This window comes from Cyprinus carpio, chromosome B9, assembly GCF_018340385.1.
Source record: "Cyprinus carpio isolate SPL01 chromosome B9, ASM1834038v1, whole genome shotgun sequence".
In the NCBI taxonomy this organism is placed as follows: domain Eukaryota; kingdom Metazoa; phylum Chordata; class Actinopteri; order Cypriniformes; family Cyprinidae; genus Cyprinus; species Cyprinus carpio.
In genome coordinates this window covers 11397110-11412625 of record NC_056605.1, presented here as the reverse complement: position 1 = coordinate 11412625, position 15516 = coordinate 11397110, and the positions used below count along the sequence as shown (strand labels likewise).

At 37.6% G+C, this 15516-nt stretch overlaps 1 protein-coding gene across 4 annotated transcripts in view; it reads right to left on the bottom strand.

Moving 5' to 3' along the window:
- Window positions 1–15516, bottom strand: part of LOC109051686 (fibronectin-like) — a 47728-nt gene that overhangs the window by 21353 nt on the left and 10859 nt on the right. For 2 of the 4 annotated variants that reach the window (XM_042730938.1, XM_042730936.1), the window contains 13 exons: window positions 15289–15489; window positions 14087–14365; window positions 13635–13898; window positions 13432–13526; window positions 7510–7678; window positions 7292–7378; window positions 6124–6316; window positions 5472–5737; window positions 5278–5372; window positions 3838–4006; window positions 3621–3707; window positions 2462–2653; window positions 1817–2080 (listed from right to left, as the gene is read on the bottom strand). In XM_042730938.1, coding sequence (XP_042586872.1) covers window positions 1817–2080; window positions 2462–2653; window positions 3621–3707; window positions 3838–4006; window positions 5278–5372; window positions 5472–5737; window positions 6124–6316; window positions 7292–7378; window positions 7510–7678; window positions 13432–13526; window positions 13635–13898; window positions 14087–14365; window positions 15289–15489 — 2361 coding nt within the window. Of the gene's footprint in view, window positions 1–1644; window positions 1740–1816; window positions 2081–2461; window positions 2654–3620; window positions 3708–3837; window positions 4007–5277; window positions 5373–5471; window positions 5738–6123; window positions 6317–7291; window positions 7379–7509; window positions 7679–13431; window positions 13527–13634; window positions 13899–14086; window positions 14366–15288; window positions 15490–15516 lie in introns of all 4 variants that reach the window. The other 2 variants (XM_042730939.1, XM_042730937.1) reach the window with 2 other exon arrangements.

Sequence of the window (15516 nt, the reverse complement as noted above, 5' to 3'; positions counted from 1 at the left end):
GTTTTTTGTTGGCGGAGCCTAACTGGTGGCAGAAAATGACGGTTTTCAAGTGGCAGTCTATGGAGCCATGGAATAAAAGAACAAAAAAAAGGGAAATTTGATTTTATATTTCAAAATTCTGACTTTATTCTCACAATTCTAAGAAGGAAAAACAACTTGTCATTCTCTCTTTTCCCCTCGGCTTCTGGCTTTTTATTCCTTCAGAATTGACAAACTCACTATTTTTGAGTTAAGTCGAGTTATAAAGTCCAAATTAGGATATATAAACTTGCATTTGTGAGAAAAAAAATCAGAAAATAGAAATAAAATAAATGTTTAAAGGTTTAAATAATATTTTATGCTGTAACTGTAGGGCTAATACAATACATCCTAGTGTTGGGTGATATGGTCATTTTTCAAATCGTCATATCGTCAGCCCATGAGATCGACGATACACGGTATTATTGTGCATGGGTGGAGCAAGAGAGAAACTCTCTGTACTTGTCATAGCACAACTATTTGGTGTTTTAAACCTCGCAGGTGGGCGATAGTGAGCCTATGGAATCACCAATAATCTAAAAAATATACTTTCAAACATACTGATAAACTAATGTTTAATATAAAAATACTATATTTAAAACAGCTAGTTCATAGATCGTCGGACTCAACTGTTATATCGCTCATCCTGTGACAAATTTGCCACATCTGCGTATGGAAGTTATCAGTCTAAATGTTCGGCAAAATCAGTCAACGGTGAAAATCAATAGTAGATTTAATTTAAAGGCCAACAGTTTAACAATAAAAATTGGACATAAACGAACACTTTAAATATAAAGTATTCAAAAAAGGAAAGTTCATATATTTGGAGTAAAGTTCAATTGAACGGATACATCAGTCATACCGCATGACGAGCCTGATGCACCGACACAGAAACAAGAATGAGATGCATTCTAACATAACTGTGGCATTAAACTCAGCAAACAATGTACCTTTTTAAAATATTGTACACATATACACCGTCCACATTACCTGTTAAAGTGCAATGAAATACCTTATATCTGCAGACGATGTACGTCTGTTTGTGGATGGAGACTTCTTCACTGGCTACAGGCTCTAATCCTCATTTACGCGCGCGTGTGTGTGAAATGCGGTGCTGAAGTGAAATAGCTGGGCAGTTTGATGGCCGAATTATAATAGGTCTCCAAATAAAAACAATAATAATTATTATTATTATAATTTAATACATTAATAGGAGAATGAGCCTAATATCATCTTGACTATCGACAAAGACATCTGCTATCGTCGATATCTCTGACTATCGTCGATACATGATTCTATCATCTATCGGCACAACCCTAATACATCCCCTATGAACAGCATATGTGAATATTATGTAGACCTATTGTTTAAATCAAATCTATGCTTTAAAAGTAGAGTAATCAAAGCAGTTTTAATCCATAGTATGTCCATTTAAATGTCTGCGTTTAGGTTCAAATGGCGTCTTTGATTTCTCTTATTCCATGGATTTTACCCATTTACCTCCACTTGTTCCCAGTGTTTTTCTGCAACCACTATGTGCACGCAGCTGTAAGTGGCGTAACTGTGACGTCTACTCTGAATTGGTCTATAGCTGTGCCATATGGCTCTGGCATGTTTCAACAGTACCTTGTATCCAATTTTAGGCACAGGGTTCCAGGAGACAATGATGGAGGTGTCTGTGACATCAGTGCGGAAGTAAGGAGTATTTCCCATTGGCTGAACTGAAAGCCAGAAAATACAGGATTATTGCATTTGCACACTTTAAGCAAATGTATTTGAAATTTAAACAGAAACTCACGTGTGGTGAAGGAGGCGATGGACCCCTCACTGAGCACATTGCCTCTTTCCGCATGCAGAGTGGCAGTGTACTCAGTGTCAGGTTGCAAGTTGATGAGTGTGTACTGTGACATACGGCCAGGAATACGCAGCTGTTTGGGGTTTGAGCCCTCGACAGTCAGGAAAAGTCTGTAACCTGTGATTTGAGCTCTAGGAGCTGACCAGATGATTACAGCACTGTCTTCAGTAACGTTAGTGAATTGAATATCGGTGGGTGGGTCGGGCTCTGTGAAGAGAAAGATTATATTATATTATATTATATCCAATTCACCTACCCAACTCTCCGTGTGTGATCCTGTAGTACCTCACAGTGACAGAGGGGGTACCATTTGCCAGAATGACATTTTTTCATTAAACTGACAAATGTGAGATGAAATTTAACTCTTATGTTCTGTTTGCCAAAATAGTCTGATTAGGATTAATGCTGACAACAGAAACATATGCTTTATTGAAAATGACTGAGAAACCAATGTGTATTAAGTAATTTCTCTGTTCTCTGTATTTAATATCTCAATATAGATTAAAAGCAAGCACTGCACTGACATAGTTACTGACATGAAACTGAGGTGAGTAGTGATTTGTGATTCAAAAAATCTCAAGGACCTACCCGTAGTCAAAGTGGTGGAGACAGGAACACTCTCCATGCCATCCTTCACAGTAAACACACTGACATTGTACTCCACTCCTGGACTCAGATTCTCTAACGTGTACGAGTTCTGTCCTGCCTTCACAAACTCCTCTACAGAGTTCCCTTGTTGCCCTTTGGTGGGACGGCAGGTCACCCTGTGACCCGTGATGTCTGCGGGGACAGAATAAGTGTCACCAAGGGAAGAGCAAGAAGTACAGTTGTGTAGTGAACACATGAGCTCATTTGAGAAAGAACACAACATACTTTCATTATACAGTGTTCCTGCATTTTATTTTAAACCAAAAGAATTTCCATGACTTTTCATGGAACCTTTTAGTTGTTTGTATGCAATTGCTGGAACATTGGAATTTATGCGTTTGGAAAATATGAACTAGTTTGATTGATTTTACTGATAAAGATCAGCATAAGAGCATGACAATTGCATAAAAGTTTTATTCATTTAAAATACTATCATGTATAATAAATATATATATATATATATATATATAAAATTACTTATAATTAGAATTATAAGATATAAAAGACAACATGTTTGAGATCGGTAAAATTTCTTTGATGTTTTGGAAAGTCCGTTACTGTTCTATTACTCATTTTACTGTATTTTTGATCAAAGACTCAATTTATATTATCAAAAATACAGTGAAAACAGTATTATTGTGAAATGTTATTGCAATCTAAAATAATTGCTTTCTATTTTAATATATTTTAAAATCCAATTTATTGCTGTGATGCAAAGCTGAATTTTCAGCTTCATTACTTCAGTGTCACATGATCCTTCAGAAATCATCCTTATACGCCGATTTGCTGCTCAAGAAACATTTCTTACTATTATCAAATATAGAAAGTTGTGCTGCTTGATATTTCTGTAGAAACTGTTACACTTTTTTTAGGATTCTTTGATGAACAAAAAGTTCAAATGAAGAGCATTTATTTAAAATATAATATTATTTAGTACACAGTAATATGTCCTTAGTGTCACTTTTGATCAATTTAATTAAAAATATTCACTTAAACAAACGAAAGTGCATATTTGAACAAAAGTGTATTTGTTTTGAAAGTTTAACAAGCACATATAAAACAGGATTTGTTCTATTATGAGGAATATCTCAGTACTAACCTGGGATTTTAGCATCGCTCCATTGAACCGTCACCTCTCCAGTGTTCGGGTTGGACTGCAGGTTCAGATCCGTGGGTGGAGAAAGAGCTGTAGACAGAAAGTCATTAGACAGCTGTACAACTCCACCAACAGTGTGAGAAACATCTCTCTCACACTCACACATCTTCAATAAGCTCAGTAAAATAAGGACAGGAAAATGCTGTTTCTTCACACTTACGAGTGACCACGCGTCGAGTGATGGGGTTGCCATGCTCATGACCGTTGATGACCGGCTGGACGCTGTAGGTGTACTCAACTCCAGGAGTTAGACCTGAGATGAGGACACTACCAGACTCTGAGATCACGTCCCTTGGAGCTTCTCCACCTTGGCTGGGCCTCACGGTCAACTGCAGAGCAGAATTACAGAGTAATCATGGCTGAATGTGTGTGAACGTGAGAGAAAAGAATGTCAAAAAGTCAGTTTCTAAAGAGTACTTTCACTTGTCTTACAATGGCCATTAAACCAAGAGTGATTGCCTATAGGCCAATTACAGGTTTGTAAACATTCAGGATGCAGGCGCATCATGGTTGCAGAAAACCCGGGAGAGATAGCCTTTACAGATAGAGAATTACACGGATACGGTACAAAATAGTTAGGTTTAAAAAGATTACAGATTATATTGATTAGATGTCATTTTCAAAATGTTCTCTGCATATTACAATACCATTTAACCCAGCAATAAGCACTGTTATTCAACTAAATTGACGTTAGATAGTGGGATCGTCTTACAGATCCGAAACAGGGATTACTTTTTTTTTCAGTGGGCGGAGCCTAACTGGTGGCAGAAAATGACCAAGTGGCAGTCTATGGAGCCATGGAATAAAAGAACAAAAAAAAAAAAAGGTAAATTTGATTTAATATTTCAAAATTCTGACTTTTTTCTCACAGTTCAGAGATTATATCTCACAATTCTAATAAGGAAAAACCAACTCGTCATTCTCTCTTTTTTTCCCCTCGGCTCTTCTCTTATTTTTTTTTTCCCTCAGAATTGACAAACTCACTATTTTTGAGTTAAAGGATTAGTTCACTTTCAAACTGAAATTTTCAGATAATTTACTCACCCCCATGTCATCCAAGATGTTTATGTATTTATTTCTTCAGTCGAAAAGAAATGAATGTTTTTGATGAAAACATTCCAGTATGTAGTAGATGTCATGGACTCCAAACGGTTGAAGGTCAAAATTACAGTTTTAAAGGGCTATAAAACCATACCAGAAGATGAATATGGGTCTTATCTAGTGAAACGATTGGTCATTTAAAAAAAAAAAAATGAAAGTGTATATGCTTTATAAACACTTTTCTCTCACTTCTGCTGACTGTCAAAACTGGAAGCCGCTCCAGTGGGATGACGTAGCACGCAGAGAGAGAACAAAACAAAATGCCGTTCATGAATTAGAAGCACAAAACAAGGATTTATTAAGGAAAATGTCGGATGATTTCGATATAAGCCAAGAGGAGAAATAAGTAAACGTTCCTTTTCTCCTACATTTTCCCAGAGACGCAGTGTTTTTTTCTGTAACCATTATGCGCATGCAGCTGCAAGTGATGTAACTGTGACGTCTACTCTGAAATGGGTCTATAGCTGTGCCATATGGCTCTGCCACGTTTTAATGGTACCTTGTATCCAATTTTAGGCACAGGGTTCCAGGAGACAATGATGGAGGTATCTGTGATATCAGTGCGGAAGTAAGGAGTATTTCCCATCGGCTGAACTGAAAGTCAGAAAATACAGGATTATTGCATTTGCACTCTTTAAGCAAATGTATTTGGAATTTAAAAACAACAAAAACAACAAAAAAACGGAAACTCACGTGTGGTGAAGGAGGCGATGGACCCCTCACTGAGCACATTGCCTCTTTCCGCATGCAGAGTGGCAGTGTACTCAGTGTCAGGCTGCAAGTTGATGAGTGTGTACTGTGACATACGGCCAGGAATACGCAGCTGTTTGGGGTTTGAGCCCTCGACAGTCAGGAAAAGTCTGTAACCTGTGATTTGAGCTCTAGGAGCTGACCAGATGATTACAGCACTGTCTTCAGTAACGTTAGTGAAATTGAATATCGGTGGGGTGGGTCGGGCTCTGTGAAGAGAAAGATTATATTATTTATTTATATTATATCCAATTCACCTACCCAACTCTCCGTGTGTGATCCTGTAGTACCTCACAGTGACAGAGGGGGTACCATTTGCCAGAATGACATTTTTTTTTATTAAACTGACAAATGTGAGATGAAATTGAGCTCTTATGTTCTGTTTGCCAAAATCGTCTTATTAGGATTAATGCTGACAACAGAAACATATGCTTTATTGAAGATTACTGAGAAAGCAATGTGTATTAAGTAATTTCTCTGTTCTCTGTATTTAATATCTCAATATAGATTAAAAGCAAGCACTGCACTGACATAGTTACTGACATGAAACTGAGGTGAGTAGTGATTTGTGATTCAAAAAATCTCAAGGACCTACCCGTAGTCAAAGTGATGGAGACAGGAACACTCTCCATGCCATCCTTCACAGTAAACACACTGACATTGTACTCCACTCCTGGACTCAGATTCTCTAACGTGTACGAGTTCTGTCCTGCCCTTCACAAACTCCTCTACAGAGTTCCCTTGTTGCCCTTTGGTGGGACGGCAGGTCACCCTGTGCCCCGTGATGTCTGCGGGAACAGAATAAGTGTCACCAAGGGAAGAGCAAGAAGTACAGTTGTGTAGTGAACACATGAGCTCATTTGAGAAAGGACACAACATACTTTCATTATACAGTGTTCCTGCATTTTATTTTAAACCAAAAGAATTTCCATGACTTTTCATGGAACCTTTTAGTTGATTGTATGCAATTGCTGGAACATTGGAATTTATGCGTTTGGAAAATTATGAACTAGTTTGATTGATTTTACTGATAAAGATCAGCATAAGAGCATGACAATTGCATAAAAGTTTTATTCATTTAAAATACTATCATGTATAATAAATATATATATATATATATCTATATATAAAATTACTTATAATTAGAATTATAAGATATAAAAGACAACATGTTTGAGATCGGTAAAATTTCTTTGATGTTTTTGGAAAGTCCGTTACTGTTCTCTTACTCATTTTACTGTATTTTTGATCAAAGACTCAATTTATATTATCAAAAATACAGTGAAAAACAGTATTATTGTGAAATGTTTATTGCAATCTAAAATAATTGCTTTCTATTTTAATATATTTAAAATCCAATTTATTGCTGTGATGCAAAGCTGAATTTTCAAGCCTCATTACTTCAGTGTCACATGATCTTTCAGAAATCATCCTTATACGCCGATTTGCTGCTCAAGAAACATTTCTTACTATTATCAAATATAGAAAGTTGTGCTGCTTGATATTTTTGTGGAAACTGTTACACTTTTTTTTAGGATTCTTTGATGAACAAAAAAGTTCAAATGAGAAGCATTTATTTAAAATATAATATTATTTAGTACACAGTAATATGTCCTTAGTGTCACTTTTGATCAATTTAATTAAAAATATTCACTTAAACAAACGAAAGTGCATATTTGAACAAAAGTGTATTTGTTTTGAAAGTTTAACAAGCACAAATAAAACAGGATTTGTTCTATTATGAGGAATATCTCAGTACTAACCTGGGATTTCAGCATCGCTCCATTGAACCGTCACCTCTCCAGTGTTCGGGTTGGACTGCAGGTTCAAATCCGTGGGTGGAGAAAGAGCTGTAGACAGATAGTCATAAGACAGCTGTACAACTCCACCAACAGTGTGAGAAACATCTCTCTCACACTCCCACATCTTCAATAAGCTCAGTAAAATAAGGACAGGAAAAATGCTGTTTCTTCACACTTACGAGTGACCACGCGTCGAGTGATGGGGTTGCCATGCTCATGACCGCTGATGACCGGCTGGACGCTGTAGGTGTACTCAACTCCAGGAGTTAGACCTGAGATGAGGACACTACCAGACTCTGAGATCACGTCCCTTGGAGCTTCTCCACCTTGGCTGGGCCTCACGGTCAACTGCAGAGCAGAATTACAGAGTAATCATGGCTGAATGTGTGTGAACGTGAGAGAAAAGAATGTCAAAAGTCAGTTTCTAAAGAGTACTTTCACGTGTCTTACAATGGCCATTAAACCAAGAGTGATTGCCTATAGCCCAATTACAGGTTTGTAAACATTCAGGATGCAGGCGCATCATGGTTGCAGAAAACCCGGGAGAGATAGCCTTTACAGACAGAGAATTACACGGATACGGTACAAAATAGTTAGGTTTAAAAAGATTACAGATTATATTGATTAGATGTCATTTTCAAAATGTTCTCCGCTAATCACAAAAACCCAAAACACAGCAATAAGCACTGTTATTCAACTAAATTGACGTTAGATAGTGGGATAGTCTTACAGATCCGAAACAGGGATGACGTTTTTTTTGTGGGCGGAGCCTAACTGGTGGCAGAAAATGACCAAGTGGTAGTCTATGGAGCCATGGAATAAAAGAACAAAAAAAAAGGTAAATTTGATTTATATTTCAAAATTCTGACTTTATTCTCGCAATTCCAAGATTATATCTCACAATTCTAATAAGGAAAAACAACTCGTCATTCTCTCTTTTCCCCTCGGCTCTTCTGTTTTTTTTCCCTCAGAATTGACAAACTCACTATTTTTGAGTTAAAGGATTAGTTCACTTTCAAACTGAAATTTTCAGATAATTTACTCACCCCCATGTCATCCAAGATGTTTATGCATTTATTTCTTCAGTCGAAAAGAAATTAATGTTTTTGATGAAAACATTCCAGTATGTAGTAGATGTCATGGACTCCAAACGGTTGAAGGTCAAAATTACAGTTTTAAAGGGCTATAAACCATACCAGAAGATGAATATGGGTCTTATCTAGTGAAACGATTGGTCATTTAAAAAAAAGAAATAAAAGTGTATATGCTTTATAAACACTTTTCTCTCACTTCTGCTGACTGTCAAAACTGGAAGCCGCTCCAGTGGATGACGTAGCACGCAGAGAGAGAACAAAACAAAATGCCGTTCATGAATTAGAAGCACAAAACAAGGATTTATTAAGGAAAATGTCGGATGATTTCGATATAAGCCAAGAGGAGAAGTAAGTAAACGTTCCTTTTCTCCTACATTTCCCAGAGACGCAGTGTTTTTCTGTAACCATTATGCGCATGCATCTGCAAGTGATGTAACTGTGACGTCTACTCTGAATTGGTCTATAGCTGTGCCATATGGCTCTGCCACGTTTTAATGGTACCTTGTATCCAATTTTAGGCACAGGGTTCCAGGAGACAATGATGGAGGTATCTGTGACATCAGTGCGGAAGTAAGGAGTATTTCCCATCGGCTGAACTGAAAGTCAGAAAAATACAGGATTATTGCATTTGCACTCTTTAAGCAAATGTATTTGGAATTTAAAAACAACAAAAACAACAAAAAAACGGAAACTCACGTGTGGTGAAGGAGGCGATGGACCCCTCACTGAGCACATTGCCTCTTTCCGCATGCAGAGTGGCAGTGTACTCAGTGTCAGGCTGCAAGTTGATGAGTGTGTACTGTGACATACGGCCAGGAATACGCAGCTGTCTGGGGTTTGAACCCTCGACAGTCAGGAAAAGTCTGTAACCTGTGATTTGAGCTCTAGGAGCTGACCAGATGATTACAGCACTGTCTTCAGTAACGTTAGTGAATTGAATATCGGTGGGTGGGTCGGGCTCTGTGAAGAGAAAGATTATATTATATTATATTATATTATATTATATCCAATTCACCTACCCAACTCTCTGTGTGCGATCCTGTAGTACCTAACAGTGACAGAGGGGGTACCATTTGCCAGAATGCCATTTTTTCATTAAACTGACAAATGTGAAATGAAATTTAGCTCTTATGTTCTGTTTGCCAAAATAGTCTGATTAGGATTAATGCTGGCAACAGAAACATATGCTTTATTGAAGATTTCTGAGAAACCAATGTGTATTAAGTAATTTCTCTGTTCTCTGTATTTAGTTACTGACATGAAACTGAGGTGAGTAGTGATTTGTGATTCAAAAAACCTCAAAGACCTACCCGTAGTCAAAGTGATGGAGACAGGAACACTCTCCATGTCATCCTTCACAGTAAACACACTGACATTGTACTCCACTCCTGGACTCAGATTCTCTAACGTGTACGAGTTCTGTCCTGCCTTCACAAACTCCTCTACAGAGTTCCCTTGTTGCCCTTTGGTGGGACGGCATGTCACCCTGTGACCCGTGATGTCTGCGGGAACAGAACAAGTGTCACCAAGGGAAGAGCAAGAAGTACAGTTGTGTAGTGAACACATGAGCTCATTTGAGAAAGGACAGAACATACTTTCATTATAAAGTGTTCCTGCATTTTATTTTAGATCAAAATAATTTCCATGACTTTTCATGGAACCTTTTAGTTGTTTGTACGCAATTGCTGGAACATTGGAATTTATGCGTTTGGAAAATTATGAACTAGTTTGATTGATTTTACTGATAAAGATCAGCATAAGAGCATGATTCTCTCACAAATCAATTTCTTGTTGATGAAATATTAGCAACAGAGTAAAACAATATAATATATATACAGTCATGGCCAAAAATATCGGCACCCTTGGTAAATACAGTATAATCAAAGAAGGCTGTGAAAATTAATCTGCATTGTTAATCCTTTTGATCTTTTATTTTAAAAAATTCACAAAAATCTAACCTTTCATTGGATAATAAGAATTTAAAATGGGGGGGGGAAATATCATTATGAAATAAATGTTTTTCTCTAATACACACTAGCCACAATTATCGGCACCAATTTATTCAATACTTTTTGCTCTAAATGTTCTCCTATAATGCCTGATGAGGTTAGAGAACACCTGACATGAGATCAGAGACCATTCCTTCATCCAGAATAACTTCAGACCCTTTAAATTCCCAGCTCCATGTTGGTGCTTCTTCTCTTCAGTTCACCACACTCATTTTCTATAGGGTTCAGGTCAGGGGACTGGAATGGCCATATCAAAATCTTTGTTTTTTGCTAACCAAACAATTTCAATGTAATATTTCAAACATAATCATGGGTGTATAGTACGGTTGGAAGATCCAAACATGGCCCATTATAAGATTTCTAACAGAGTCAGTAACTTACTAATTTTTTATCTGTTGGTATTTGGTAGAATCCATGATGCCATGTGTCTAAACAAGATGTCCAGGACCTCCAGCAGAAATATAGGCCCACAACATCAAAAATACAGCAGTATATTTCATTATGGGGTACTTTTTATCTCTGTGTTCACCAAACCCGTCTTGAGTGTTTGCTGCTAAAAAGCTCATTTTTTAGTTTCATCTGACCATAGAAGCCAGTCCCATTTAAAGTTCCAGTCGTGTCTGATAACTGAACATGCTTGAGTTTGTTTTTGGATGAGCTAGGAGAATTTTTCTTGAAACCCTCCCACAATTTTTTTTAAGGTTTTCTGACACCGAGACTCAAGTTTTTTCTGCAATTCTCCAGCTGTGACCCTTGGAGAGTCTTTAGACACTCAAACTCTCCTTCTCACTGTGCATTAGGATGATACAGAGACATGTCCTCCTCCACGCAGATTTACAACATTTTCTGTTGATTGGAAATTCTTAATTATTGCCCTGATGGTGGAAATGGGAATTTTCACTGCTCTAGCTCTTTTCTTAAAGCCACTTCATTTGTGAAGCTCAATTATCTTTTGCTGCACATCAAAAATATATTCTTTGGTTTTTCTCATTGTGATGGATGATTAAGAGAATGGAGTGCTAAAAATTGTGAATATGAATGGGAATATACTTCCGAGATATTTTACTCATAAGAATTTCTGGGGGTGTCAATAATTGTGTCCAACGTGTATTTGAGAAAAACTTACATATCATGATGATATTTCCCCCCATTTTAAATTCTTATTATCCAATGAAAGGTTAGATTTTTGTGATTTTAAAAAAAATAAAAGATCAAAAGGATTAACAATGCAGATTAATTTTCACAGCCTTCTTTGATCATATTTACCAAGGGTGCCGATATTTTTGGCCATGACTGTATGAAAATTGCATGACAATTTTATTCATTTCAATTACTATTTTGTATAATAAATAAATATATTTAATTATTTATAATTAGAATTATAAGATATAAAAGACAACAAGTTTGAGATCGGTAAAATTTCTTTGATGTTTTGGAAAGTCTGTTACTGTTCTATTACTCATTTTACTGTATTTATGATCAAAGTCTCAATTTATATTATCAAAAATACAGTGAAAATAGTATTATTGTGAAATATTATTGCAATCTAAAATAATTGCTTTCTATTTTAATATATTTTAACATCCAATTTATTCCTGTGATGCAAAGCTGAATTTTCAGCTTCATCACTTCAGTGTCACATGATCTTTCAGAAATAATCCTTATACGCCCATTTGCTGCTCAAGAAACATTTCTTACTATTATCAGATGTTGAAAGTTATACTGCTTGATATTTTTGTGGAAACTGTTACACTTTTTTTTTAGGATTCATTGATGAACAAAGTTCAAATGATCAGCATTTATTTAAAATATAATATTATTTAGTAAACAGTAATATGTCCTTAGTGTCACTTTTGATCAATTTAATGTGTCCTTCCTTGCTAATTAAAAATATGAATTTAAACAAATGAAAATGTATATTTGAACAGAAGTGTGTTTGTTTTGAAAGTTTAAAGGTGCTGTATGTAAGATTTTTACTCTACTAAACCATAAAATTCCATAATACTGTATGTTTGCAGATATTTAAGAAACATGCTAAGTTAACATACTTGTTCATCTGAAAAACAATGCTACAATCAGTTATTCTCCTTTGAAAATGTGCGTTCTGGCCCGGAATGTCGGCCTCTGTTTTAGTTTGTGAAACCCGCCCACTGCCAGTTTACCCAATTGTATTTCGGCACCCTGGGTTGCTAGTTGGTGGAAAACACATCATATTTCATTCCATTCATCATCAAGTGCACTCGTTCCTGTTGGTGCCACCAATCTAGCAACCTGCGTCTGAGGAGGAGGGGCTGGGTAAAAAAAAACCCCTTTCCAATATTTTGAATTTGTACTGCAATACCTAGTTCAACCACTCGGTGTCAATCCTACAAACAGCACCTTTTAAAAGCACATATAAAACAGGATTTGTTCTATTATGAGGAATATCTCAGTACTAACCTGGGATTTTAGCATCGCTCCATTGAACCGTCACCTCTCCAGTGACAGATATTCACAACACATCCATACAACTCCGTGGAGAAAGAGCTGTAGACAGATAGTCATAAGACAGCTGTACAACTCCACCAACAGTGTGAGAAACATCTCTCTCACACTCACACATCTTCAATAAGCTCAGTAAAATAAGGAAGGGAAAATGCTGTTTCTTCACACTTACGAGTGACCACGCGTCGAGTGATGGGGTTGCCATGCTCATGACCGTTGATGACCGGCTGGACGCTGTAGGTGTACTCAACTCCAGGAGTTAGACCTGAGATGAGGACACTACCAGACTCTGAGATCGTGTCTCTTGGAGCTTCTCCACCTTGGCTGGGCCTCACGGTCAACTGCAGAGCAGAATTACAGAGTAATCATGGCTGAATGTGTGTGAACGTGAGAGAAAAGAATGTCAAAAGTCAGTTTCTCAAGAGTATTTTCACATGTGCCTTACAACGGCCATTAAACCAAGAGTGATTGCCTATAGCTTTGCCAAAATGGCTCTGGCATGTTTCAACAGTACCTTGTATCCAATTTTAGGCACAGGGTTCCAGGAGACAATGATGGAGGTGTCTGTGACATCAGTGCTGAAGTAAGGCGTATTTCCCATCTGCTGAACTGAAAGCCAGAACATACAGGACTATTGCTTTAGCGGTCTTTAAGCAAATGTATTTGGAACTTAAAAAACAAACAAACAAAAAAAAAAAAAAAAAAACGGAAACTCACGTGTGGTGAAGGAGGCGATGGACCCCTCACTGAGCACATTGCCTCTTTCCGCATGCAGAGTGGCAGTGTACTCAGTGTCAGGCTGCAAGTTGATGAGTGTGTACTGTGACATACGGCCAGGAATACGCAGCTGTTTGGGGTTTGAGCCCTCGACAGTCAGGAAAAGTCTGTAACCTGTGATTTGAGCTCTAGGAGCTGACCAGATGATTACAGCACTGTCTTCATTAACGTTAGTGAATTGAATATCGGTGGGTGGGTCGGGCTCTGTGAAGAGTAAGACAAAGATTCAGAGAAAAAAGTAATCTCATAAAATCTGTAAATGAATATTTACATACTTTTACTACAAACCAAGACAAAAATGCTGACAAGAAAATACACTGGACAAGAAGATTACATTGATTTAGAAACCAATTTTTTTGTTGTATTGAAAAGATCTTTTGTTATGTTCTTACTTGTAGCTTGCTCTCCAACCAGCGGCTCGCTCTCTTTCCCTGATTTTAGAGCAAAGATGAAGAAGCGATAAAGGGTTCCAGGCTGGAGGTGTGTGATCTCAGCGTAGGCGTTCTGTGTCACTGGGAATGGCAGTTCTCTCTCGACCAACCCATCTGGACCCACCTCGCCCACAGACACACGGTACCCAGACACCTCTATGGATGGACCGGTCCAAGTGATTATGATCTTAGAGTCAGACACTTCAAAGAACTGCAGATCGGTTGGAGACGGAACTTCCTCTGTGGGTAGAAAACAATATTTTTTTCATTTCTTTCAGACTACCATGGATAAAGTTCCATGCTATCCTAATACTTGCTCTTTTTTACCTCTTGAGTCAAAAATCTGATTCTGACCTTCCTTTGAAGGGCTTAAGTTTATTGTAGCCTCTCATTCAAACATGGCAATCCATGTGTTTACCATTCTGTAAAGCTTGCTCATCTGAACAAAGGAATTCAGACACCCTACCGACAGACCAGCCGGCCTGACAGGGAAAGAATAACAGGCTTTCAGGACTGTTTGTTTTAAAACCAGCCATAATGTTTCGCCATCAAAACCTGATTGCATGTAAAGCTAAAATGTTTGTGGAACCATTTTTGTAGCATTTGCATCATCAAGATTACGTAGAAGAATCAGAGCATGCTATAAATCCAATGTGGGTAAACACCAGATAAATGTCTCCTCATGGAGACCCAGACGGTTTTGCAAAGTTGCAATGTTTGCTGATTTGCCAGATCAGGATGAAACAGTCAGACCTCTGAAATGTTCTCCCAGCCAGTCCCCATAAAAATCAAGATCTGCACAATTTCAACATATTACCCTATAAGGGATTCACAGGCATTTGGACGCCGACTAGCTGACTCAACTCAAATGTGATCTTATCTTTGGGCTGCCAGACAAAACACCTAAATCTACTCAAAAGAAAACAATAAAAGACATTTATGGCTTGATGACATCATGTTATGTTTCCACTGCACTACAGAGATCAGACCATTTGTTAAACAGAAGTTATTATCTTCAGATGTATCCAGACACACATCTGAGGTCAAGTAACTCATCTCTTCTCTAAAAATGAGGGTGAAAATAACAGAAGCCTGTTTAGGAATTTTTCTTTTTTTTTTGCAATGTCACCTCATAATAGTTTTTTCGAGATTCACCCACATACCTGCCAGTGGTTCCCCAGCAGTTGTGACCTGAACAAAAATAGGTTCGCTCTCCAGATTCTCTTCCACTGAGTAGATGCTGATGTTATAGAGCAGACCGGGGCGAAGGTCACCCAGGGTCACTGAGGTGGCTGTGTTAGGCAGGTTCAACTCTGTGCTACCAGAGCTACCCTCTTCAGACGGTGTGTAAATCACACGGTAACCTAAATAAACAAGACATACATTGGTGT